The sequence below is a fragment of the Hevea brasiliensis genome, chromosome 13 (assembly GCF_030052815.1).
Source record: "Hevea brasiliensis isolate MT/VB/25A 57/8 chromosome 13, ASM3005281v1, whole genome shotgun sequence".
Classification (NCBI taxonomy): Eukaryota; Viridiplantae; Streptophyta; class Magnoliopsida; order Malpighiales; family Euphorbiaceae; genus Hevea; species Hevea brasiliensis.
In genome coordinates this window covers 88372219-88399726 of record NC_079505.1, presented here as the reverse complement: position 1 = coordinate 88399726, position 27508 = coordinate 88372219, and the positions used below count along the sequence as shown (strand labels likewise).

The window sequence follows — 27508 nt, the reverse complement described above, 5'->3', positions numbered from 1 at the left end:
TTTTTTTTTATATTTTATAAAATAGTATATAAATTGAAAAATATTAATTTTAATTTTAACACCTTTGCAAATGTAAGAATATATACCAAATTATGAAAATATGCCTTTTAAAATTTACATAATTTATTTCAAAACTGTAAATAAAAAATAGAAAATACTTATCTAAGCTGTTCATGTAAGGAATATATGTTGTAATAATCCCATAAACTTAATATATAATTTGAGAATTTATAATAAATTTTAATTTAATAGTATTAAATTTATCTTTAAAATTATAAGATTTTAAATTTAAGTTTTGAATATTAGTAATTGGTCTTTGGTGGCGTGTAGAGAAAAGAGAGACAGGTGGCTGATGTGGATTGGGTTGGGACAGACGACGAGCCCACTACAATCTAACTATACCAGTGCGGATTGAAACATAAAAGGTCTACAAGCATAATATTGAAGTGGTAAATGACAGATATAGCCTCTGACCCAGTCCAGGTATGACCCAGTTGAAAAGTGATGTGAGAGAGTCGTTAGAATTTCCACGCGCTAAACCCAATTGGTCCACCATTTGGTGGCGCGAGTGTGAACCCACATCTGTATTGCGGCTGTGGAAATTAATAAGCTTCTTCTCTACGAAAAACAGCCGCTTCGCTTCGGACTTGGGAGTTACTGCAGAGTTTACTTCACTTTTATGTTTTAAGGTGTTTTCTCCACTTCTTCTTACATTGAAATCATTGATTTTTGAATTGGTCCAAACGTGTCGGAAACCACCTGCTAGAGATCCCCCCCCCTTCTTCACCATCCTCGAAATTTCTTCATCTCTTACTTCCTCTGCTTGTCTACCATCAGTGGCTAGACCACGTTATCCACAAGTGACGCAATTTCCCTTTTGTTAATGTTTGCTTCAAACCTAACATTATTACTCTCTTTATCAGAAGAAAATGCAAGTATATATTATGCATTTCTACACTTAGCTTTTGTTTAAATCTATTAGTACGATCGTATGTGAAAGTGGGTAGAATCTTGTAAACTTTTGATAGGTTTGTAAATGTGATATTTATATGAAATAATTATTTATTTAATATATTAATGTATTAAAACATAGTGCATGATGCCACATGTTAGTATATGGAGATGATAAAGTATAAAAGGAAAGCTATAATGCGAATTAAAAGGAAAGTTGAAAAGAGGGGAAAAAATAAAAAAAAATATTACAAATAAATAATTTGGCATACATAGAATGTATGTGGTCAATATAATGTGATATTTAAAGGGCAAATTCACGCCCTGGTAACACGATTCCACGTGTGCCACAATTAACGGTTGTATTTAACAAGAGTTTAACTAAGGCAAGCAAACGTAATCATTGGTAACGTAGCTTGTCGCACAAGACATGATATATACCAAAATAATGCACATTCAATCGGAGATGCAACTATTTATGGGTGAGCCGCGAATAAATTAAAATCGAATTGTTTTAATTTAATAATTTAATTTAAATTTTAAAATAATTTAATTTTAAATTTTAAAATTTTTAATTTAATTTAATTTAATTTAAAAAAAATTAATTGAACTAAATCAAATCGAATTATTATATTAATTTTTAAATTAATTTATTTTTATAAAAAATTTATATATTTTATATATTTTTTTATATATAAATTGTTTAATTTTATTAATTAATAATTATTAAGTTTAAATAAATATTAAAATTAGACTAAATAACTTAAAAATTAAGTATAAATAAAAAATTCATCAAACCATAATTCAAATTAAACCGAATTAAAACAGTTCAATTTGATTCAATTTTTCATACATTTTAATTTAATTAAAATTTTAAAATATAATAATTCGATTTTGATGGCTCGGTTTAAATTGAATTTTGTATATATTAGTCAAGTGAAAGAATTTATTTTTAAAATTATTAAAGTTAACGAAGTTATTCTTAATATATATATATATAAGGGAGGAAATAATAAAATTCGAATAGTCTTATTTATGTATTTTAAAATTAACCATTATTATAATATAAAAAAATTACTTTTATTACATGTTACTCGTTGATTTTGCATTTATTAATAAAAAATTTATATACTAACAACCATTAAATATATCAATTTTTTTTTTTAGGAGATTCGGAGAAGATGGACTCCAACTTAATATTTGCCAATTAAATAATATATTTATAATCACTAAATTAAATTAGACTAAATAAATATATCAGACTTAATTACTTGTTTTTATCACATCAAACAAATGGAAATTATTGTCTCAAATTAATAGCATCAAGACAAAAGCTAGAATTACTTTAAAAGATTGAGAAAATTTTAGGTAAATTCAATTTATTACATCATTTGTAAATTAAATTAATTAAATCATTTGATATCTTCCGTATTTACAATTATATAAATATAAATAAATAATTAAATATTAAATTACATATTTATTTCTAATTGTGTTATATATTTAATTTACGGATAAATTAAATCTATCTAAAATTTTTTCTAAAAGATTCTATATGTCCATTAATTCTCAAAATTCTGGCTATGATTTAATAAAAGAATCTTATATCTATTATCTTCATTTGGTTTTTTTACGTTTAATATTTAATTAAGAAATAATTTTTAAATATAAATTAAATGTGAAAATATTTTTAAATTTATTTGAAAAAATAGATTAATCAAGATATATATATATATAATTTGTATATGTAATTTAAAAATCACCATAGGGGAGAACAATTAATAATTAAAATGTAAAAGAAAAATCTGGAGAGAGTGTCTAAACCAAAAAAGGGGGAAAAGAAAGTAAAAGTGAAGATGGGAAGTTGAAATGGTCAGCAATTGGACTTTCCTCACCCTTTGAACCACATTTCCTATGACCAAAGACCAGTCTTAATGCCACTTTTCTACGTCAAACTTCTCTCTTACAAACCCCTTTCACCTTCCCTCTTTTCCTTATTCAAAAAGAGGCTTTCCCTTCAAACCCACCCTCATTCCCCAGCTTATTAATCTTATATCTTTTGCAATTTCAAAACCCACAAAAATATCTGATTATTTTCTTATGTTCTATGAGTTTGGCCCTTTTCAGTTGATCCATTTTCCTTCATTTGCCTCCACAATTCAGTACTTGTACAAGAGCTTACTTTTAGCTTCTCATCATATACTTGCTATTTCATATCATAATATGATCTCTTCCTTTTTCTGTGTTCTCGTGATTACATGAGCTAGAAATTCCGTTCACTATATTTCACAAGCTTTACAGAAACAGTCAGCCTTCATTACTTGATCAAATCATTGGTGTAGCCCTTTCTGGGTGATATTTAATTTATACATGGAGAACTTGGGAGATTGGGAGCAAAAGAATGTTCTAAACGAGCTAACTCTAGGGAGAGAGCTAGCAAGGCAGCTCCAAATCCATCTCAACGTGCCATCTTCTTCCCGAGAAACCCGTGAAATGTTGGTCCAGAAGATCATAGCTTCCTATGAAAAGGCACTTTCGATGCTAAATTTGAGCAGCTCAATAAGAGAGCCAAATCCCACAGGATCGGTCGCCATGTCTCATGAGTCGCCGCCTTCTCTAAGTGGAAGTCCCCGGAGTGAAGACTCTGACCGGGACTTCAAGGACCACGACCCTAAAGATGGGTCTAGGAAGAGGCATACATATACATGATATCTCATTTGTGTTTTTACATACTAACTTTGGCTGGGTTTGTATCTAAATGTCGGTTAATTCTGCAGGAAGGGCACGCCAAGGTGGACACAACAAGTGCGAGTTAGCCCAGGGATGGGGCTAGAAGGGCCTCTTGATGATGGCTTTAGCTGGAGAAAGTATGGCCAGAAAGACATACTTGGAGCTAAATATCCAAGGTACACTTAATTTCTATTTTCCTGTAGTTTCGTTTTCTCTGGATTTCTAGTTGTGAAGCCCTAAATACATGGCATCAGTACGGAGAACTCTCTAACACAGTATCCTAGGTTATGAAGTCCTATGTTGTTGGCAGCACACAGTTCTGTTGCTACTTGCCACTGCAATCAAAAAAAAAAAAAAAAAAAAAAAAAAACTAAACAAAACAGACATAAAATTTTAACCCTTGTTTAGGGGTTGAGAAAATATTAAGATAGTGCAATATAATTCGCATTTATAATTAACAAATATGCATAAGAAGATATATATGTTGCGGAAAAACTAAAAACATACCATAATGATAACCAATTAAGCAGCGACATACTAGGAATGATCTCCTCGAGTTGCTTGCTACTTTGAATATTAGTGCCTGTATGAAGGAACTTATGTAGTATTAAAATATTTCCGTTCATAGTTTCTTCTTGTGGCCATGAGTTAGGCTACGTTCTCTCCCAAGCAACATCACTCTCTACTGCATGCCATTAACTAATCCAGTGTTTATAACTCAATAATGGCCACAGAAAAATGCGTTATACAATTGAATTGTAAAAGCAAATCTTTCGCAATAACTGCGTGAATCTCCACTCACCTATCCCAACTGTCAGGATATCGACGATGCAATTTCGTAACACATGATACTTCACATCATTATCTTTCTGCTTACTGTATATAATGCACATAAAATCTCCTTTTCTCATAATAAAAGAACATAAATTTGAATGTGCAGGGGCTATTATAGATGCACTCATCGAATTGTCCAAGGCTGTTTAGCAACAAAGCAAGTACAACGATCCGATGAGGACCCTACCATCTTCGAGATTACCTACCGTGGAAGGCACACTTGCACCCAAGCCTCCCATATGTTCCCTCCTTCACAGCCACTCGAGAATCAAGAGCCAAACAGTGGCATGGAGCAGCCCCAGCAACCCCAGGAAAATCAACAACCACCGCAAGATCTCCTCTTGAACTTTCGTTCGGGCCTTAAAGTCATAACCGAAGGATTGGACTCGCGCGAGCAATCAGTTCCTCCCTCCCACTTTCCTTCTACATCAAATGTTACGGCTGAAAATCGAGTGTTTTCACCTTCTATGGTGGATAAGAGCTTCATGGGGAATTATTCTCCATCCTTCGTATCTCCTTCGACGTCTGGGACAAACTACTTCTCTGCTACTTCAACCGGAATACAGCATTACGTGGGAGGGAATCAGAATTTTCAGACTTCTGAGTTTGAGCTGACTGACATAATCTCTGCTACCGCTACTTCAACTACAGACTCTACCACTGTTGGTTTGGATTTCCCATTTGGCAATGTAGAATTTGATCCAAACTTCACATTTGACAACTCAGGATTCCTTCCCTAGTTGCATGCACAGCTTCGGAATCAAATAAAGTGAAGAAAGCAGAAGCATCACTTTGTCCTTACTAAAGATATAGATAAGTTAAATTTTTAGGCCAAGAAAATTTTGCTTGGTCTTTTAAATCTTTCCATGTTAACCCCTTAAAGAAATTAATCGTCAATGGGTGCCAGTTATAGTACTTGTATTTGTTTTCGTCCCTTATGTACGTGAATGGTGAAGGTCCTATACAAAGAGTGTCATTTGTAATTCCTTAATTGTCAATTTTCTGTTGCACTGTAATCTATTTCTAAAATAATCTACTCTATGCAGCATCTCAATTCAACTTTACTGATGGGTCATTGGGCAAGGCCAGACTTCAAAGAAAAGGCAAAACGAAAAAAAAAAGAAATTGAAAATATTTAATATATATCTATTGTGATTTTTCATATGAAAATTTAAATTAAATGTGTGAAAATTATCTCTCCGATTTGAATTTTAGAATTTGATTTGGGAGTGTCTCCACGTTTTTCTTCCTCTCAAGGCCGAAGCCGAAATGTCCCCGTAGTCAAAAGTGATTTAAGTTGTATTCCCACTCGTGTAGAGAATTGACTAAGATTCTTGGGCACTGAAAGTTAATCTCCCAGGCCCAGTCCCTTTATTATTAGTGGTTTCTACAAGGGATCAAGCCCTCCTTAAAATCTATAAAGGAGCCCATATTTCCAGACGCGTTAGAGTAACTACAATATATTGGAACAATTCAACAAGTGGTCAAGCCCCGTTAAGCACTCATGAACCTTTGAGATTGTCATTTCCCCATAGCCACGCCCACGGAACTGAGATTACAGGGGACCATTAGTGGTCCATTGCTCGAAATACTATGCCATATTCAATTCAAGTTTTCCAAATAAAATAAAAACAGTTGAACTTATATTAAGATGTACATGGATTGGTAAGTTGTGTAGAAGTGCTTGTTTTGGTTAGTGGTCCAATTGGTTGCATGCTTCCTTCCGTCAAGCATGCCGCTTCTCAAGTTTGAAGGACCCATTCGAAATTTGAAACCTACTTTATCCATCGATCAAGGCTTTGGCTGATGATGATTTGCTAGATAGGTGGCTGATATTAGGGTTCTGATTCCCATGGCATTTAATTTGAGAGTACCCATATTTATGTCATGTCATTGTAGTAGTTACAGTCTTTGAAATTCATACATTTCCTCTAGCAATTAATCTCACCACATTTTCAAAAACAGTAATTTCTCCTTTTCTCGATAAAAAAAAAAAAAAAGAAATTACATTTGGTTCTTTTGAAAATGAGTAATAACATCATAAATATAATTTTGACATGCAAAATAACATTGCCATATAATCAGACTGTTTTTTAATACAATAATCTTGAAAAATACCACTTCTTAATTAATTAGTTAATATTTTATATTATTTAATTATAATATTAAATTAATAATACATATTTATTTTTTTTATATATAAACGTTTCATATTTTAATAAAATTATCAAAATTTAAAAAATAAAAATATTTAAGAAAAATAACTTTCTCCTAAAATTATTTCTCTTAAAAGTATTTAAGAGGAAGTTATTTTTTTTAAAATAATTTATTTTTTATAATTAAAAAATATTTTTTTATTAATTATTTTTTTTTTAATATCTCAAATATTAAAAATACAAAAAATATTAAAATATCTTCCATAAAACAAACTTAAAATTATCATCAACTTAACTAATAAGCACATGGAGCGATCTAGAAGAGCGAAACCCGTGCATGTATCGGAAGTAATATTAATTAGCCTATATAATGTTTGCAAAAGCCCTCTTGGAGAGACAATAATTTTGACTCAGTAATTTAAAATTGAATTTCTACATTTAATATAAGTTTGATCTTATATAAAAATAAATTTAATAATTATTAAATTAAATATTTATATTAAAATTTATACACAATTAATTAAAGTGTATATAATGACTCTGTAAATCTATGTATAAATATTTAATCTAATAATTATTAAATTTATTTTCATATAAGGTGAATTTTACAGTATCAGCACACTAACTAAAATAAAACTTGAGAAATTGAGAATGCTCAATTACAAAGTTTTATGTAATTACCACTCTACCTAGCTAGCTAACTACTTACTACAGGTCATGAGACTGATCTGCAATTCCACTTGTTAACACTCACTTGTTAGGTTGGGATTTAAAGGTATAAATAAACCAACTAATTAGCAGAATGTTTGCTGGATTTTTTCAGCGAGCTCCTCTGCACTAAGTTGGCATTCAATTCCAATCTGTCAAAAGAAAGCAGAATTAATGATCCAATCATTTAAAGAAAAAGGGAAAAAAATGAACTCCTTACTGAATTTAAAATTCAAAGAAAACAATACCCTGCAAAATATATCCTAGAAAAAGCTTTCTTTCACAATCCACTATCAATATTTCCATTTCTACATTGCATAAAGCTGTATCCTTGCAGTTAATAAGTGGGCTAGACTCTTGTTGATTAATTGTGTAAAAAAAAAAGGGAAAAATGCTATTTCAATGGAAAATGAGATAATCATTTCAGTGAAAAGCCTGCATATATGCGATGTTATTCTATATGTACTTTTCGTCAATTGGTTTAAATGGTGAAATTTGAACAGGAAATAGAGAAGAGCAAATGTGAGAGAAAGGCATGTCTGTCTACCTACAATTAAAGAGACTTACTTGAGCCAATAATTTATTTTCTGCTCAGAATTTAAGTAAGAATGTGAGTGAGTTCTGAGTTGAGTTGAGGTGCTTCGGCCACTAATTTATTTTCTGCTCATGATTTAAGTAAGAATGTGATTGAGTTCTGAGTTGAGTTGAGGTGCTTGGGCCACTAATTTATATTTTCCATTTTGTTGTTTTTCCTACTAAAAAAAATTCGAAGTGAAAAGGACAGTGATTCTAAAGAATGTGAGTAAGTTGTGATACTTCAACTAAATAATTGAACTCTCTTTTTTTTTTGCCCCTTTTTCATTAACTCAAAAACTCAAAGAACTAACATACGTAATTTGTGCAAGTGTTACCTTGATGGTGAAGGAGTTAAGCATGGTCTCATCTAAAGTGCTCATGCTCACATGGAGGATCTCGAGGGAGAGGTCTTCCAGGGCAGAAATTATCTTCAATGCTTGACCAGGAATCCTGGGAGATACTGTTTTCAATTGAAGGTTTGGGCCAGAGAACTTAACCTCCACATCGGCAATGGCAGACTTGGAATTTGCAACCAGTTCGTTGATATTGTCATTTATGGAGGAAGAAGACGAAGTTGGAGATGGTTCAAGAGAACTGACAATGATGGGGGAGAGGTAACCTTGCTGTAACCTAGGTCTGTAGGGGCTACCTGGTTGTGGGGTTCTTGGGCTGATAGGTAAGTTAAGTCTAGGACTTAGTGGTGGTTTTCTAGGGCTAAGTGGTGAGGGTCTTGGACTTGAGACTAGCCTAGGACTAAGTACTTCACTGTAAACTTTTCTTTGCTTCTTGGCCTCAAGGGATTGTAGAACTTGCTGCAATTCATTGATGTAATCAACAACACCTCCGATTATCGATGCTTGGTCACCCTAGTAATAGAAAGGGAAATTAAGGTAAAATAATAATACAAAAAACTTGTTTTAACCTCAGTGGAAGAATTAAAACAGAAAGGAAACTGAATTTCTAGTTATGAACCATAGAAATAGAAGGTGAGTGGCCTATCCAAATGAGACTTGCCAAAAAATTTTTTTTAAAAAAATAATAACGACAATAAAAGAGAAGGTGAAGACAAACCACCCAAAAGAACTTCTCCTTCTTTTGCTTTTCTGGTGAAGAAAATTATTTCGTCGCTAACTTGTTCAAAAAATTATTTTATTGACAAAATAATCTGATATATACTGTCTGCTATCTTCTATGGGAGTATTCTAAGATTTACCGATGTATTGAGTATCATTTTAGAAAAATTGTTGACAGGCCATTGAGTTTACGGCACTTCATGAAAGGAATTAAATTCATGCAGGGGACAAAAAAATCGATATCACCTGTAATGGGTAATATTAAGAAGAGCCATTGTAGATTTTGATTGATAGAAGACATAATTAATAGATACTTCACTTTTCTTTTCTTTTTTTTCCCCCTTTTTCTTCTTACTCTTTTTGAACTCTCTACCCCTCTACTATAGGCCAAAATATCGAGTCTATATACTACCAAAGGAAGAGTAAATTAAGAGAAAGCTTGTCCAAAAGAAAAAGAAGTTTCGGTGAACTTGATTTATCATGAACTGTGTGAGCACAAACATTTGGTGGGACTACTCATATATGAATCTCACCTCTTATCTCGATGGTTGATGGTAAACCTATCTGGGTAGAGTTGAGCGAGGCCTCGAAAAGCTTAAGCAATGTAGCATGGAAAGAAGTAGAAATAGATGGAATGACTTACTCTCTTGACATAGAAGCAAGGCATGAGTGATCTTAAAACAGACAAATGCTCGTTCATTTGTTTTCTCCGGTTGCGCTCCACTGTAATATGAGACATCCTTTGTTGCACATCTGGGTTTACCACTTCCTCTGAAGAAGCTGTTGTCTTTTGTCTCTTGTTCTTTGGTGAAGTTTCGAGCTCAGTCTCAGACTCTACCAGAGCACTAGAAGATGAAGACTTCTGAGACACCAGCCTCGTCGTTTCTTCACTTTCTTTTGAGCTAACAGCAACTTCATCCGATGGTGTAACTGGAGGGAACTCGGTTACTCTATCTAAGCTCTTAAAAATAGCAAAGAGATCGTCTCCGTCCAAGGTAGAGTCGCCAAATTCAGGTTCTTCTAGAAAATCAGACAAAGTGTCACTCATTGTAAACCTCCCTTTTTCTTTGTTTGCTTTCTTTCCCCGGGAAAGTGATAGAAAAGTACAGGTTAAAATGCGAGGGGAAGAGAGTGAAGAAGTTAAAAAAAGAAAAGAAGGCGCAGATGATGAGCAGCACAGGAATAAAATTGTCAAGATCAAGGAAAAAAAATAGGATGCCAAAAGAAGTATATAGGAGAGCTGGAATGACAAGTACTAAACTATCACCATCAACTCTCTTTTAAGGGGTTTCATGTGAAATCAGGTTGATGATCTTTGCCGTTGTTTACTGGGAATCTTTCGGGTGTTCGGGGAGGCAGTGAGCACTGAAAACCAAGATGATAGAAACCACAAAGACTGAATCGAAAGGCCACAAATTCAAAATCAAAATAAAAACAGTAGATAGCCCAGAGACAGAGAGAGAGGAGGAGAGGGACTGGGGGTGAGAGGAGTTTTTATAACAAGGGGATGTCAACGAAGAGCTAGGGCAGTCGTATTGAAGGAATACTGGCGGGCTGATCAAGGCTTTGTCTAAAACAGGTCGTATTCTCTCGCTTACTTGCATGTGAGTCTTCTATAAGATAATGGACTAGATCCGCATAATTATTAATGAAAATGCATGACACACCAAAATTACTGAATAATCTTTTATCTAAAATAAACATGATGCATAATAAAAAATAGATAAAAAACTTCACACTCTTTATTTTTTTATAAGCAATAGAATTTTATTAAGATAATGAAAATGGGAGAGATTGTGAAAGGGCTGCTGGCTAAAAAATCTTGCCAATGAGCAATCCCTCTTATAACCAACACAAGGAACACCAACCACAGCCACAAGCAGCTAAAACACTAGAATAGCAAGAAAACACCAAAACAAAAGAGCACTTTATATCCAGCTGAAAGAAAATGCGTCACACTGAAAGAGGGGTCTAGTGAGGCTCCAAAAGGCACATTTATATTGCGAGGCTGTGGGCGAAGAGAAGAAGCGTGGAGTTTTTTTTTTTTTTTATCAGAAGAGAAGAATCGTAGAGTTTTTTTTTTTTGAACTACATCCAGAAACTTATATTAAGAAGATAACTGAGCATCAGAAAACAAAATGGACCAAAGATTCTGGGGAATAACTCTAATCCAAGAATAATCTAAAGAACCCGATAAAATATTTTTTGCTACAAAATTAGTTGCCTTATTGGTTGTTCTCTTCACTAACATTATACACACATCATCAAATGCAGCCATGTAATCTTTAATTGCAAGTACTGAAGCTCTAATTTCCCATGGAATAACTCCTGATTGAGCTTGAATTGCATGGAACAGTTCTGCTTTATCAGTTTTAAGAACAATAAACTTGGCTTCCACAGTTGTAACTAACTTCAGAGCTTCTAACATAGCCCTTGCTTCCCCTGCTAGCGGAGAACTTGCACAGATGTGGGAAGCTTTACCATCCAGGAGATCTCCCTTATGATTTCTCACTATAACAGCTGCTACTGCTTCCATGCAATTTTCTTTCCAAGCAACATCATAGTTAAGTTTAAGAAAAACAAGAGGAGGAGCTTCCCAACCAGAATTAACTGGAACATGATCACAATGGGTGGGTTTAGGGATGGTTTCTCGCAACAACAGAAGTTCCTCAACTATATTTGTAATTTTACAAGCTACATTGATGGGGTTAGGAGAAATATGATAAAAAACAACCTTATTCCTTTCTTTTAAGATCATCCAACACGTAGTCGCAGCTACACACCAAGCTTCAACATGTTATGAAATTCTGAGATCAACTTAGACCACCATAGAGCAAAGCATGTGAAGCCAATAGGGTTAGGCTTATAGCTGCAAGGACTTAAAACCGAACTGATTGAACCGAATTGACTCGGTTCGATTCGATTTTTCAGTTTGAATCGAATTCTGCTCAGCCCTAATGATAACAACACCAACCACTAACAGTGCATGAATAATCTATATATATAATGATTAATTTTTTTATTTTTTATTTCTACATTTTATTCTACGAAAATAAGATTACTTTTATTTTTAAATAATTTAGAAAATATAATTAATATAATACATTTTATTTAATTTTATTCTAATATACTCTTCACTTACATATTATTTCATTAAAAATTAAATGACTCATATTATCAAATTATTTTTAAAATAAATGAATTTATCTTTATGTAAAAAGGAATTATATTGGCGTAGTGAAACAAATTTAAATGTGTCGGTATTTATGCCATGATTTAAGAGAATATATGGAGGATAGGGAAAACGGAATCCACCATGAATGCCATAGAAGAAAGCCGTCCTATATGCTGCAAAGCCCATCAAGTAGAGAATGTTTTTTTCTCCTGAGGAAAGGGAAAGGGAAAATCTCAGTACCAAGAACACAGCCTCTATGATGTCTTTTTCTCCTTTTACAAATACAAACAGTTAGTCGATGATTCAGTAAGGCAGCAAGTATCTATCACACACTTTCTTTTTTTCTCAGAACTATATATATATATATATATCTAATTATCGCAGAATATCATTTCATTAGGTTTTTACAATATCAATGTATTACGAGAATTCAAAATTTATAGAGAAAAAAAAAATTAGCTTTTTGCAGCCTTGCAGGAGACAATTAGACAGAATTGACGTTTGTTTTATTGAACATGCAACAATAGAAAGAAGGAAAGGGAAAAAAGAACCACTGAAGCTTGGTGGCTTTATTACAGCAATCCTAAAGACGACAAAGTGAACAAATAAGTGAATTTGAGAGAGAGAGAGAGAAATAAATGTCGGAGGGAAAGACGATGGAGGAGTACGGGGCAGCAGAAGTCTGCAACTTGTCTGTTGGGGAGTTCGATATTATATTACTATAATTTTGTAAACAATGAGAGGCTTTCAATGCGCAGACACGGCATCTCCGTGCCTGTGGCACCACTGCAATATATGGCAGTGTGGAAAGAGACAGAGTAATTGCGGATTCAGCATGGCAGTGCGGTTCCATTTAAAGGGCAAACTTGTCCTCACAATTCTTTCGTTTTTATAGCAATCAATTTTCCTCCAAATGAATACAACTTTCCCTTCTCATCCATCAATTTTCACATTTACCATCTTCAACAACCATCTTTCTCCATCTCCATCGCTTGTTATGCTTTCTAGACTCGCAGTTGCTACCGGGAATTTAGCTGAACCAAACTTACTCATGATGTAACTGAGAATCTGTTCTTGTTATCACGTGTAATTGATGGATATACTTGCTTGCTTTTTGTACACTGTCAAACCCAAGGTTTAAGTTTTCCAATGTTACAAAAGCTTGAGATTCTTTTTTCCCCATAGCAGCTGACTTCATGTGCTATTATGATGTATCAGCCCTTGGCTCCATATTTACCTCTCATACTTTTCTTTCCAAGGGACGACTTCTCTTCAGTTCAACCCATTATTTACCCTGCCTCACGCTCAATTGCATGTCAACCTTGGACAAAGAATATATATATATATATATATATATATATATATATATATATATATATGAACATTTTAAAAATTGATATGAGCACTCGACTATTAAATTACAAGTGATTTAATTAGTTCATTATTTCGGTATAATTATTTTGTATCCAAAGTTAAAAACCAAGCTAATTGCATTTCCTATACTAGCTAGCTTTAAGTACACATACTTTATAAAGGCAATATTAATATAGGCTTCAAAATTTGTGGATGGTGCAAGTTTATGTTATGGAAACTTCTTACGGGCTTCAGGTTTTACGTGAAATAGCAAAGCCATGCAACTTTCCAGATGGTAGCTAGCATTACCTAGTGTCGCTCATCATCAGCTCAACAGCTCAAGGCCATTAACCATTTGTCCATACTTCATATCTATGGCTACGAGCTAGCTCAAATTAAAGTTAAGCAGAAAGAATCCATTTCATTTTGGACTGATTCAAATGGATTCAGTGATGAGTTTACACATATCTAATAATCTCATTCTGATGATATAGACTGAACTAATTAATGATGGGTTATAGAGATCCAGTATCTATATTTATGTATTTAAATACATATAAAAGCAGACAACTTTTTTCATTTAAAGCATACTAGACCATATGTGTGAATGGAAATGTGGGACAAAATTTAAAAACAAAGATGATCGAGCAAAAAAATAATTAAAAAAATGGCACATTAATAAGTCGGGACCTCCACAGCTTCATTTACTTGTCAATCTCTGAAACATCATTTACTTAGCACCACGAAATATATGAGCGAAACATTACTCCTCATTTACGTTACTCAATCTCTCTCTCTCTCTCTCTCTCTCTCTCTCAATACCCCTATGGACTCCCTCGTCTCATTCGCCGGTTACTGTCAAAATTACAGATAGTCTCGGGACTTATGCAGTCCGATCGGACGGATGTCGGATACCAGAGAATGGGGACCCACCAACTTGATTGTATTATAGATTTCTTTGTCCCATTCTTGATGTCATGTCCCAATCCTACCCGAGAACCGTTGGGTGGCTAGACTTTGGTGCAGCTCCCCCTTCCCACCCTCCATTTAATTCACTTTGTTTGCAAAATCTTCTAGTGCTATCTATTGATAGCTATTGTAGTTAATGTTGAGCACTGTCGTATCAGCCGATCGATTTCATCATGCTCGATAAGTCCAGGGTTTTACTGGCCCACTGCTATACAATTTGAATGTTTTTACTTGCTAATATTTTGAGATATTGGGTTTAGAACTCACTATATGGATAAAATTAAAAGATATTTATAACTACAAGAGTTCTGAGTGATAGATGAAATTGCTTTCTAATTTCTATTATTATATTGGGTTAAATTATCTTGATCCAAATTTAAAATATAATTCATGATTGTGCAAATGAAGTGTAGAGTATTTCATTGAGTTGTCAAAGAGATAATGAATTAATCAATGCATATATAAAATTGACCTAAATCTATAACTCGGTCAATGAAAAGTATAATAAAGAGAAAAGATCTATTATTTTGATGAGTTTAATTCTTGGGAAAATGAAAGAAAAGAGAAGCAATGACACACACACACATATATATATATATATATATATATATATATATATATATTATTTGGCGCAAAAGTAATGAAGCAGTAGCCCCCCCTCATGAATGATGAATGGAACTGCCCAATAGCAATAAGTTGGAAAATATAATAAAGATTTTGGTGGGAAAGTTACGACGTGCAAGGACTAGTGATGTTTATTGCCAACTTCACCAAATGTCACAAACTATAGTCACCCTGGTTAGCAAGACTTGCCTAGCTATTTTCGACACAGAGACCAGGGTTGTGGTATCGAACTTGGCAGAATTGTCTTTGTTGAAGTTTTGCATGGCTGAGCTGAGTTAATAAAATAGGACAAAGTTTGTTGAACCTATTTTGTCTCAAATGTGCAACATGCGCCCTACGCAAACACCCTTAGCTAGTATGTTGTAAATGCGGAGAAAAGATGCTCACATGCATACAGATATTGCCTCGAATACAAAACAAATTCTAGAGTCACTACCAAACCCCTTTGGGTGATGGTGACCAATCAGCCTTCCAATAATTGGTTGGAAAATTTTCATCTCAATTGTGAAATTTACATATAAAATAAATGAAATTAATACTAAATAGATTCTAGATAATTTTTTCCCTAATTGATAATGTGGAATTAAATACTTTCATCTTTGGCTCTCATATAGGTCTACTCCTTGATGCTGGAATGTCTACTCCTTGATCACTTTGATTTTTCCTTGAATGTGCTTATTACTTACCAAGCTTTTTTATGGTCTTGGCTAGACCTAAGTGTTCTCAAAAATGACATCATGAATTAATCGACTTATCATGTACACATGCTCCTTACCACTTGAATTGCTCACGTCTAAGATATGTTTATTTTTTTAGACCACCCAAACAGTACTGAAGAGTTGATATTTTTTAACATGTTGTTTATTATATAATAATATGATTAATTTTACCATTTTCAATAAATTTTTTCCTTCAATAATTATTTAATTTTAATTATAAAAAAATTAATATAATTTTAATAATAGAAAAGTCGATGTTTTCATTAGGAAACAAAAATTTTATTAAAAAAATAGAAAATAATTGAAAATTATTTTTCAAATCTTAATCAAATTTTAAAAAATTTAAGAAAATAATTTTTTTAATTCTCCATTTAAAAAATTGACATATGTAAACATAAAAAAAAAAAAAATAATATTCAATTTTCTTAAATATTTTTTCGGAAAAACTACTCAAATTTTCCCACAAGCATTATAGTTCTAGAATTTGGACAATGGGCTGAATCCGACCCGTTCTTCATGCAGCCATTCCAATATCCATCCATACGCATCTCTTTTTTCTGAGTATGCTGTAAAGAGTGGAGACCATTCAAATGTCACTTCAATGCCTAAAGTCTTGAAAATTGAGTGCAACCCAGAATAGATTGCTTATTCATTAAAATTTTTAGATTTCAATTAACCATTAGATTAATATCCAAATAATTTAATCGTAATAATGATTTCACATCTATCATATACTCTTCTCCTGTTAAAAATACATATATATATATATGCATTTACAGATTACAGTATTCTGCCCTTTTTCAATAAGTGCGTGTACGAAAGGGTGATTTATAAACCCAATCCAGGGAGGTGAAAGCACAGAGTACTCAGGCAAGTACTAGCAATACAGAGTCTACGGTCTAGAAAATTAGGAACGGTAACGATTTGAGTTTTTATAAGTAATTGATTTAATTAAATTTTAATAGGTTAAATTTAAATAATTTATAATTAAAAATAAAATAAATTTAAAGAATATATAATTAAATTTGAAATGAGTTTAAATTTAAAATTTAATACTCATGATAAATTTATATTGAATTCAAGTTTTTCATATTGAATATTTATTATTCAGATTAATTTTAATAAATATTTAATTAAATATAAAATATATATTTTTTATAATAATATTTATAAATTTTTACATATTTATATTAATAGAATTATTAAATTTTTAAAATATAAATTATTTATAAAAATTATTTTTTATATAGATTATCAATTAAAATATATAAAATTAAACCGATTCGGATATTTATCGAGTAACAATAATTAAATTTAGAACAAATTCGAGTAAGTAACAATAAATTTTAATTGAGTTTTAAATAAATTTAAATTTTAAGAATATTAATTAAATTCAAGTAGAGTAATTTTCACAAATAACCTACTTATTACCATCTCTAGCTTTTTTTTTTTTAATTGAAAAGATAAATTTCATTAACTTAAAATGCCTTCAGCTCATAACAAAGTTATAATATTATAAAAAAAAAAAAAAAAAAAAAACCCTAAAAACAAGAAAAGTCCATATGTGGTTAAGTCAACCAGACGCAATGGCGTTCACTTCGCTTTTAATTACCAAAACTTTAATCGAGAAAAAAAAAATAATAATAATAATAAACTGCAGAGAGATAAGTATATCAATTGTGTTTTGACAGTGTACTTGCTCCTAACTACTATTTGGGTGGGGGAGAAGGGGGAAGAAGAGCAATTGCAAGACATTATATCCACAGAGACGAGCTAACACTGATGATACAATGTGCAGACATCCTGTAACCACGAGAACATGTGACCGGTTTTTTGTCCTTCCTTTAAGAAACTCATTTGCAACTCTCAAAAGGAAACCTCCAATGATTTCTCAGCTGCCAATAAGATTCTGCCTTCCAATTCCCTTGCAGGATAGATGAATCGATTCTTCAACAGTTCTTGGCGTTCTGCCACTCCATCATGAAGGGCATTGATGCCCAATTCTTCTGAAGCTTGTACCCGGTAGTCTCTTAACAAGGATGCTGTAGTTGTTCGGGATTTTCCTCCAGCAATGTCAACTTCAGTTAGGAAGACAGCCTCTAATTTTTTATCTGGAAACAGGAGATAAATCCTAATTAGGACGGTCCAAAGAACTGTATGCTTGCATTCCGTCATTTGCAACACCCAACTAAGGTGTCTCGTATAAAGAATTGAGATAACAAGGAGCTCGTCCATTCAGGAATAAAGAGAAGTTTGGTATCTGGTATGATATTATTTTAATTAGAAAACCTATGGGAAAGAAGGGAGAAAAAAGAAATTAAAAGTTAAAGCCCTCCACTAGGGTTGCATCCTGCACTTCTAGAGATTGGCCTACTCCATAACAAAACTCTCTTGGATTCTGGTGGTATGTTCTCAATTTTCTTATTGGAATGTGCATCAACGTTGAGTACAGAGAAACAAAAGATAGTATAGCCATGCAGGGGACTATACCTAACAGAAATTCTCTTGCAAAATCCATATGGTCTTTGTCACAAGCCATTGCAACCACAAGGGCCATTCGAGCCTCTGGAAATGTCATCTTTATTGTGTCCACCAAAGCTTTAGCAGATTCCTTAGTGTGAGCTGAAAAGTCATTTACAAATGCAATTAACATACAAGTATAATACCATCTCAGATTACACAACCTGAGCGATAAAAACAGACCATAGAACATTGCGTACAGTCTGGGGAAGGTTGTCTAGAACATTAGGAAGAAGCAAAGAAGAAAATGAGAATTAACTTCCGTCAAGCAATATTGTAGCTCCAGGAAGTCCTAATACTTCAGCTTCTTTTGATGCTAGAAATTGACTTCTTCCAAGCAAGCATGTGTTCTCCAATCCAACCCTAATAGATCCATCTGAAATTCCCCATCCTGTGCCATCCACAAAGTATCAAAAGATTTACAAGTTAATAAAAAGCTTGCCTCATCCATAAAGTATCCATAAGATGAGTTGTGGAAGTCCTTTTTTAGGGTAATTTCCAATTCAAAGTGGAACAATAAAGGTCGTTGAACCTCAAATGGACACTGCTAATAGTAGGCAAGTTAGGGATAAAGCAGTGTAAGTCTCAAATGACTAGGGGCAGAAGTACTCCAATTATGTAGAAATCCTGAAATCAACCACTATTTCCCCAATCACAAAGTTCTGCCTATTGTAACAAAGAGAACTTCAGCTAATGAACAGACTAATAAAGATAAGCATCCTCCAGGAACTTAATTGAGATCTAGAGATTTCTTGAATACTTAAAATATCAAATGAAAAGCATTTGTTCTACTTCAGAAAAGCTTAAAATAAAGCAAAATATAATAAACGCAGAGATGAGAGTGGACCTTGGTTGCGGAGGCATAGTGCTGCACATGCTGCAGTAGCAGCATTTAGGAATTTGTGATTCCAAGCATTTGCATTTTCAAGTCAGATATCTCAATAAACTGCATATATCAACACTACTTTGTGAAAGCTTCAACATTTATAGATGAAAAATAAGCTTGATTACTAGAAGAGATAGAGATTTTAGTAATTGCGTTAAAGAATTAAAGATGTAAAAAGGTCTAAGATGCTCAAGAAATAATCATTCAAGAACATACCAGCTGGAAATCCCTCTTGACTTGAATAATCATGTCACACAACTGACAATGTCTACCGACATGCTAAGGCCTTTAATGATAGTTCAGACTCCAGTATCAGATGCTGATACTACAGGAGTAAGCATCGATGATGCTTTATTGCGAAGAATAAGCTCAATGTGAGGAAGAAAAGGCCGACCCAGAACTAACTGAAAATTCAAGCCACTTAAATACTGTGAAAAGCGTGATACAAACTAAAACAAAATAATAAGTAAAGTCCATTAGACCATTGAACCATGCAACAAAAGTTGCTGCAATTAAATGTAAAGATTTGCGACATCATTGTTGCACTAAGATATGCACAGGTGCACACTTTCTCAGTCCAATGCCACTTTAAGGTACACTGTTCATTGATTTTATTAATTCACTTATTTCATCAACCATAATATTTGGATAATAAATACTAATAAACCAACATTTGCTTCATTTATGTAAGCATCCATACGTCAGGTGTTTTAGCAATAGTATAAGAGAGTACCAAAACAGCACAAATATAAACAAGCTCCTACCAATTAAGTCAGCAGTGATTAAAGGTGAGAGGAAAATCACCTAACTGGACGACCATGCTTAATTATTCCAGCTTTTGCCATTGCAATGCTTTCTAGAGAAACCCCCAGTGCCATCAAATGTTCCTCACCTATACTAGTTATGACAGATAGTGCAAGTCCAGAACTACAAATTATATTTGTAGCATCTCGATCACCCCCAAGACCAGCCTGTTACAAAAAAAAAAATAATAATAATAAAAATTAGAATCAGCATTTGGCCTCAGAAAATACCCAGGAGGAAAGCAGCCATATGAATACAAATTAAGATGCATGAAAATATAATATGAATAACATATTTAACATTCCAAGAAGCATAATGATATTGCATGGCACAGTATTGACATACAAAAACAGTTATGGTAAAAATAATAATTCCGTGAGAAGAAGATTAGGATGAGAAAATTAATAACCTCAATAACTGCAATGTCAACATTCTCTTGAACAAATAGGGAGAATGCGATGGCAGTAAAAACCTGAAAAATTAAGTTTAGATAATTACATCAGAAGACTGCATAAAGGAGAAATTCACATCATTGACAAGACTCGTTATGGACAAACTAAACCTGAAACACAACAAAGAATAATCAAATTTCAAAGAAGAAACTACAAACTCAAACAATGTTGGTCATTTGACTGCAAAAATGCAGTATAAAATATTAAAAATAGAAAAATGAGGATGAAAATTGCACAAAAGTAATTAAATCTGCTAAACAATCCAGGCCCGACCCTAATCTTCATGTGATTGTGGACATCTAATTAATGCAACAGTACACCATATTTCACTGGTAGCAGGGTTGGGGCCTTGGATGCTATCTCTAGGCTAGCCAATCAGTATGTTTCCATTGTGCGCTCCTTTTTTACAAAGGTAGTTACCTAATCTCTGTCCAAGAAAAAGAATTTCCACCATAAAGCTCCAAGGGGGTGCAACTCAAGAACAAAAGACCAATTCTTTAAGCATTGTAATGAAAAAGAACGCAGTAGGCAATTGGATACCTCAAAATGACTCAAACATCCATTTTCTAGTTGGATAGCCTCATCAAGCTTTTCCCTAATCTGATAGAAATGACAATTTAACGCCTTTGCTGACACTGGCCCGCCAAACTTTCCCATTGACATCCGCTCCCTTATAGTCACAATATGTGGGCTGCTCGGACAAAACAAAGTTTGTCATAAACATAAAAAGCTGCAGTTATACGTATTTTCGACTACAGTATAGAATACATGGCATAATAATAAATTTCTTTTATGCCTTTCATTACAATTCACTAAATTACAATATCAGCTATAAACCGGAGACAAAAATAAAAGTTTGTTAATAAGCTCATAACTAGTGTAACAACCAACGGAAAAACCTTCTGCCCGTAAGATGTTAGAGAGAAAGGCCGCAGTTGACCCTTTTCCTTTTGTCCCGGAAATATGGATGGATGGCCTTGGTTAAAAAAATTGTTTATTTTGTAAAGAATTGGGAGCTGAATCCAATTGGTGTAATTAAAAAATTACAGCAGATATGGAAAAGAAACTGGAACCTTAAACTTGGAGTGCGGATTCCCCAGACGATCCATAAGGCGCCGCATGCGACCAAGATCAAAGCCTTCGTCTGAATCAGTACCGGCGTCCTTGGGGACACCTGATTTCTCATGGTTCTTGAGAGAATCCAAGTAATCAATGAAGTCCTTGAGCTCTGTCTCCTTTCTGTATGAAAAGAACAACTGCTTAAACTCTAACCTCCTTAGGCTCAGAGATCCACCACCATCAGCATAGAAAGCTTTTCTTCGAGGGAAGGCGGGCCATTGGCTCTCGCTGAGAAGATGTAGAAATCTCATCCTTCCGTTACGGTATCGTTTAGGTCATCAAATGACCGAATATCAAGGTTAATATGTTTAAAGCTTCCCCCGAAATGGACATCTTTATAATTACAGCGATGGGCTGCACAAGAGAATAATTAAAAAGGAATGAATTACAGCTAGGAAATGACATTTCACAACTGAAGCTATATATACACCGTACCTGGGTTGCAGCATGGGACGAGATGGTTGACGATCATGGCCCGCTCGACGTCGACGGGAGGCAGATTTCAGCACGACCGTGGCCGGGACGGAGAGAGAGCTGGGCGGGAAGGCGAAATGAGAATGACCATTCTAGTTCTGTTCAGATGTAGTGTGAGACAAAAACGACGTCGTCTTCACTTTGGCTGATTTTATCCACGTGGCATCGTGTATTTAGGTTCCTCCACGTCACCGACTGTTCAGTTAGTTCATTGTCCATTCTTTTCTACCATAATTACTAGGAGAATTTACTAGTACTCTAGTAGTTAATATTTCTCCAGCTCCTCCCTCAATCTTCTCGTAGACGGAAAACGCAGGAAACCCTAGAGATATTCGCCGAGTTGCGAGCTTTTAGCAATTAGCCACTTCTCATGGTAAGTTTTTCTTTACTTCTTCTTCTTATTCGAATTCTTCTTTAGTATTTCTTGCATTCTTTTTCTCTTCTCTGCTTAATTTTGTTTTCCAGAATTTGTAGAAACAAACCAAATTAGGAAAAATTGTTGTAACAGGCTCTTATAGGTGAGTTAGATCTCAGAGATTGCAAATTACTTAATAAAGATAATACCTTTTGTTATAATATGGCAAAGAGTCGTACTTTAGTTTTTTTTTTTTTTTTTTTTTTCTTGCAATGCTCTTTATACGGATGATTAGGCGCTCTCTCAATTTTTGTTGTTAGAGTTGTAACTGTTTGGTGAAATTTTTGAACGCAGGGTACCCAAAACGGAACCGGTGGGATAATTCAAGAAGGTGATTTTTATATTTCACTCTGAGGGTCAAGGTGGTGTTCTTACACATGGAGATGAATATGGACGAAGTTGAAACTAAAGTTCCAAAGTGTGAGCTTATTGTCAAGGAAGATTCAAAAACCTGTAGGTGTGGTGAATTGGAAGAAAGGAATAAGAAGGTTGAAGAAAGGATTGTAGAATTGGAATTGGAGCTGGAAAAAAGGAAGAATGAGTTTGAAGTGCTTGAGGCTAAGTTCAAGGTACTAGATGCTCAAAAGTGTGCCGTTGAAGATGAACTAATGGCTTTTAGGACGAGGAACAATGAAGCTGGAGAAAGCAGAATTTCTTTCGATGATGAAAATAAGGCTAGTCATAGAGGAGAGAATAAGGAGGATGTAGTTGTTGATTTGACAGGGGAGGAAGGTGAAGAGGATATAGTAGAGCAGCTTGTGCTTGAAAACCATGTTTTGGAATGTGAAAAGAAAAATGCTGAAAGTGAGGTTGAGATTTGGAGAGAAAAGTTTAAAGCATTGGAGTTGTGGGTTTCTCAGGTGGATGGCAGTGCGGTCTTGAGTGGTGGGAAAAGACTATCAAATGACGTTCTTAAAGGTGAAAATAGACCAGATGTAAGTATCAGCGTGGACCAACTGCAAATTAACGAGAACATGGTGGATGTAGGGCCTACTTGCGGTACCCTGCTTAAAATCACTGACGAGTTGCCTGCAGCTGGTATGAAATGACTTGACTTCTTTTATTACTGTTGCCATTTAATTTCTGTTATCAGTCCTTTATGTAAAAGACTGCACTGGCTCTATGCCAGGGTGCCAAAGCCTCATTTTCCTTTACCAGGAGTAGTTTTTAAGTTTAGGCGCTATACATAGAAAACAAGGATCTACTCCTTTATATGGCTGTTATATGCCTTGGAATTATCTGTTATCCTGGCTGATCAAATTGATGTGCTGGATTTATTTTTTCTTATTAGTTATGCCAAATAGAATTTAATTTGGCTATAGTTAGAGGATTACTTTGGTGGATTCACAATGCTGCCCTATGTCAGCCTGTGAGCTAAAAAAGTCTTTAGAAGAGCATTTATCCATATCCTTGTGTGAACCATTTTTATTTGCAAGTGTAGAACTTGGGTGGCCATCTTAGGTTGACTTTTTGTTGAACTGTTTAATCTGTAATCTGGTACTTTAAGAAATTTTGTCAAGCTGCTTTTCCCCTCTTCTTTTCTGATTTATGTCTAACTGAAATTCTCACAATGTCATCTTAGAATGAAGCTTTCTTTTGTTTGAAAAAAAATGCTGTTCTGTTCCCTGATTGAAAGAGAAACAATTTATGGTCTGACTAACTTCATCAATTTTCTTTTTCCTTTGGTAGGCACACCATTTAAAGACAGCCCATGTGGCCACACTCCTTTGGTGGAAAAGAAAGGAGTCTGTCTGAAATCTGCAGGGGAATGCACCAAAACAGTTAGTAGGCGGTTGTCATTTGAAGACAAAAGCCCTAGCAAAAAGATGGCTCCATCAACCCCAGGCGGCAGCAAACCTGATTGTCTTAATGTGATCAATATTTTTGATAGCGATGATGAATCTGATTCATGCGGTATCCAATTTTCTATTTCAAATGATCAAGGAAATAAAAATGTCATTTCAATGGATCATGTGGTAGCTGGAACTCTGGAGGTTAAAAAAGACAAGATTTCTGATAACTTTTTAAAGAGGGCGGGTTGCAGTCAGGATCACAAAGAAGATTTAGATGATTGCAAAGATAATGTTCCATATATTCCAACTCCCAAGAGAAAAAGAGCTGCTAAAATTGTTACTAGTGACACCGAGAGTGATGAAGATGACAATGTTCCAATATCCAAACTAAAGAAGTTATATCTTCAGGAATTAGTCCCTGATATTGCAAATTCTAATGTGGATAATTCTTTTTCTGGCTCTCATATGAACGATGCTGTCAAAGGTACTGTAACCCATTCGAGGCGTCGTTTAGTGACTCTTAGGCAGTGTGAAGAAAAAGTTAAGGCCGAAAGGAGCTCTTCAAATAAGATCAGTGGATCCAAAAATGGACAAGGAATTCCTACAACAGATGATGTTGAAGATGGTGAATCTGAGGAGGTTGGATCAGACAGTGAGGGTGAGAGCTTGAATGCATTTATCGTTGACAGCTCTGATGTATCTGATGCTGATAATGCTTCCAGCCAGTCAGAAAATACATCAGATGGCAATGTGGATTTTGATGAGATTTTGTCCAAACTTCAAAGAAGTAAGGATCATAAGTTCAAGTGGGAGTTAGAGGCAGACATGCTCTCAGCCTTTGGTAAAGATCTTGAGCTGTGTATGAAAGCTGTATGTGCTCTCTATAGGCAGCAAACTTCTGAGGAACAAGTTAGCAAGGAAACAATGTATGAAAACAACCGAGGATTTAGCAAATTTGATGCTCTCAGGTAAAAGGCCCTATTCTTTTTTGGTGTGTGCAGAGAGTAGTTTAATGAGTTGAGTTGAGTTGAGTAGAGTAGAGAGACTAATTTAATTAAAAACTGCCTACTACTTAATATGCCCATATGTATACATGCATGATATCATGTTGTGCATTGTATCGCGTGTGCATTCTATGTATTCTTCAAATTGTCTTATATATATATATATATACATACATCTGATTTCAAATTGGTAATGTGATACAAAATTTTCTTGCTTGCTGATCCTTGATTAATTTTATCCTTTTTTTTTAATGTAAAAGGATGTAAATTGAGGCCTTGGGTTCAAATCACTGTTATTTTAAGCCGTACAGATATCAAGTGTTTTTCCAATGAGGCGAAGCATGGCAAACCTACAATACCAACACTATTCGCAATGTGAAATTCTAAGGATTTTAACTTCTATATTTTTTATTATAGTTCCCAAACTTACTTTGATCTTCATTATCAGTGGTGCTATATTTTTCTTTAATTTCTTCTGTTTGTACCCTAATCTGGCGTCGCTCATTTTATGTAATGACTCAATATTAGGTCTGGTTTGCTATTATAGCTGCTATTGAGAAAAACACTTCTTAAATATATTAGTTAGAGAGGATTAGAAATTAAATTTGATATGTTTTAGCTATAAAACACTAAAATAACAATTAACAAAACAACTTTTTTCAACATGTAGAATGATACTTTTTTTCTGAAACACACTTTTTTGGCCCTGAAACTTTGCCAAAAGGGGTCCATCTGGGGTTCCCCTGTAACTTGTGTTTATCTTTTGGTGCATCTAGGTTGAGAACAAGGGTCTACTTGTGTGTCTAGGTGAGAAATTGTAATAATTCACAATTCTGTATCTCATATTATACTTGCCCGTTAATTGCCAGGTTCTTTAAGATACATTTGTGTGAAATATTTAGGAGTGACAATAATTTTTTGGGAAATATTACAGGGGAACTACATTGGCGGAGTTTCTCACTGATGGAGATCCACATGGTGATCTAAAGAAATCTGTCCAGCAGTTGAAAGAACGTGGTGCCCATGCAGTTGAATTGTGCAGAACATTGGCTTCTCGCTATTCTAAGCAATTGTTTGAGATTTACAAGAACAAGGAGGATCCTCTTTTTCTCCCACGTTGACTGGCATCTTAATGACTGCAATGAATACATTTGTAGTCCGAAGTACCTTTCTGGTAGATGTGAATTCCAGAGGAAGGCATTTTGTTGTTTTTGCATCCTCCATCGTGTAATGTTTGTTAATATTAGTTTACAAACTTATGTAAATACTGTTTATCTTGGTAGGCTTGTATCTATAGAACTTGAAAGGTCCAGCACTATGATCTCTGTAATTTGTGGGTTATGCTTAGTATTCCATCATATCCTTCTGGTGGCGTTACTGTGACCAAGGGAAATACTAATGTGATAATGATAGTCGTTTTCTTTTTGTTTGATGGTTTTTCTCTCTCACTTGTACAGAACCTGGCATGATTATGCTTCTTTTTTCTTTTTTTTTTCTTTTTTCTTTTTTTGTTTAAGGAAATGCTTTTACTGGTTAGTATCAGCTCGAATGCGTCACGATTTCTAAAATTGCAGTATGAGACATATCTCCCAGTTTCGCTCAAATACCTCTATTCAGTTCTCTTTTACTAGCAATAACATCATGATGCCTGTTTATTGGTCTCTTTTTCTATAAGAGTATTTGGGTTGTCGCTCAGAAGAAAAGAGGATAAAGCTGAAGGCTGAAGAGACCTTTTTCCGGTTTTGGGGTGGGAGGAATATGTGTTGGAGCATGAATTTAGAAGAAGATGCCAAAACTGGCCTCCTTTCCCCAAAGGATAAGCTCATCGACCCTGCGAACATAGGCGTTAGGCAGTGAGAGAGGTGTGATTAAGTCAAAGATGATTGTGTGAGCAAGGGACAACTTTGGCACCATCAATTTGCTGCGTTACAGTGTACACTGTTGAGGTTGGAATTCTATGTTGGATTAACGTTGGAACTTTGAACTAGCGATGGATCCACCAATCAAACTGACTCGACAAATTACAACAAACAGTAGGGTTGGTAACCTAACTAGAGTTGGTATTGTTTTTTCCTTTTTCTTCATTGGAGCACTAACACCACCTCAGAAAAATTAATTACCTTCAACGTTGATATTGAATAAAAAGCTATAATATTAATTGGTCATATATATC

General features: G+C 34.2%; 4 protein-coding genes and 1 pseudogene across 4 annotated transcripts; 2 read left to right on the top strand and 3 right to left on the bottom strand.

Moving 5' to 3' along the window:
* Positions 1–2968: 2968 nt before the first annotated feature.
* LOC110646708 (probable WRKY transcription factor 53) lies at positions 2969–5579 on the top strand. The gene is made up of 3 exons (XM_021800240.2): positions 2969–3644; positions 3729–3857; positions 4622–5579. The coding sequence occupies exons 1-3, from the start codon at positions 3322–3324 to the stop codon at positions 5253–5255; spliced, it is 1086 nt and encodes a 361-aa protein (XP_021655932.2). The 5' UTR covers positions 2969–3321; the 3' UTR covers positions 5256–5579.
* Positions 5580–7275: 1696 nt separating this feature from the next.
* On the bottom strand, positions 7276–10673 carry LOC110645927 (transcription factor SPEECHLESS-like). Its single transcript, XM_021799202.2, has 3 exons — positions 9672–10673; positions 8291–8821; positions 7276–7531 (listed from the first exon to the last, which is right to left on the bottom strand). The coding sequence occupies exons 1-3, from the start codon at positions 10074–10076 to the stop codon at positions 7466–7468; spliced, it is 1002 nt and encodes a 333-aa protein (XP_021654894.2). The 5' UTR covers positions 10077–10673; the 3' UTR covers positions 7276–7465.
* Positions 10674–11135: 462 nt separating this feature from the next.
* LOC131172230 (uncharacterized) lies at positions 11136–11786 on the bottom strand. The gene has a single exon (XM_058133184.1). The coding sequence runs from the start codon at positions 11784–11786 to the stop codon at positions 11136–11138; it is 651 nt and encodes a 216-aa protein (XP_057989167.1).
* Positions 11787–17486: 5700 nt separating this feature from the next.
* On the bottom strand, positions 17487–22258 carry LOC110645765 (dihydrofolate synthetase-like; annotated as a pseudogene).
* A 78-nt stretch (positions 22259–22336) lies between these two features.
* On the top strand, positions 22337–26767 carry LOC110646699 (uncharacterized). The gene is made up of 4 exons (XM_021800228.2): positions 22337–22496; positions 22833–23576; positions 24228–25299; positions 26270–26767. The coding sequence occupies exons 2-4, from the start codon at positions 22916–22918 to the stop codon at positions 26454–26456; spliced, it is 1920 nt and encodes a 639-aa protein (XP_021655920.2). The 5' UTR covers positions 22337–22496; positions 22833–22915; the 3' UTR covers positions 26457–26767.
* The last annotated feature ends 741 nt before the right edge of the window (positions 26768–27508 follow it).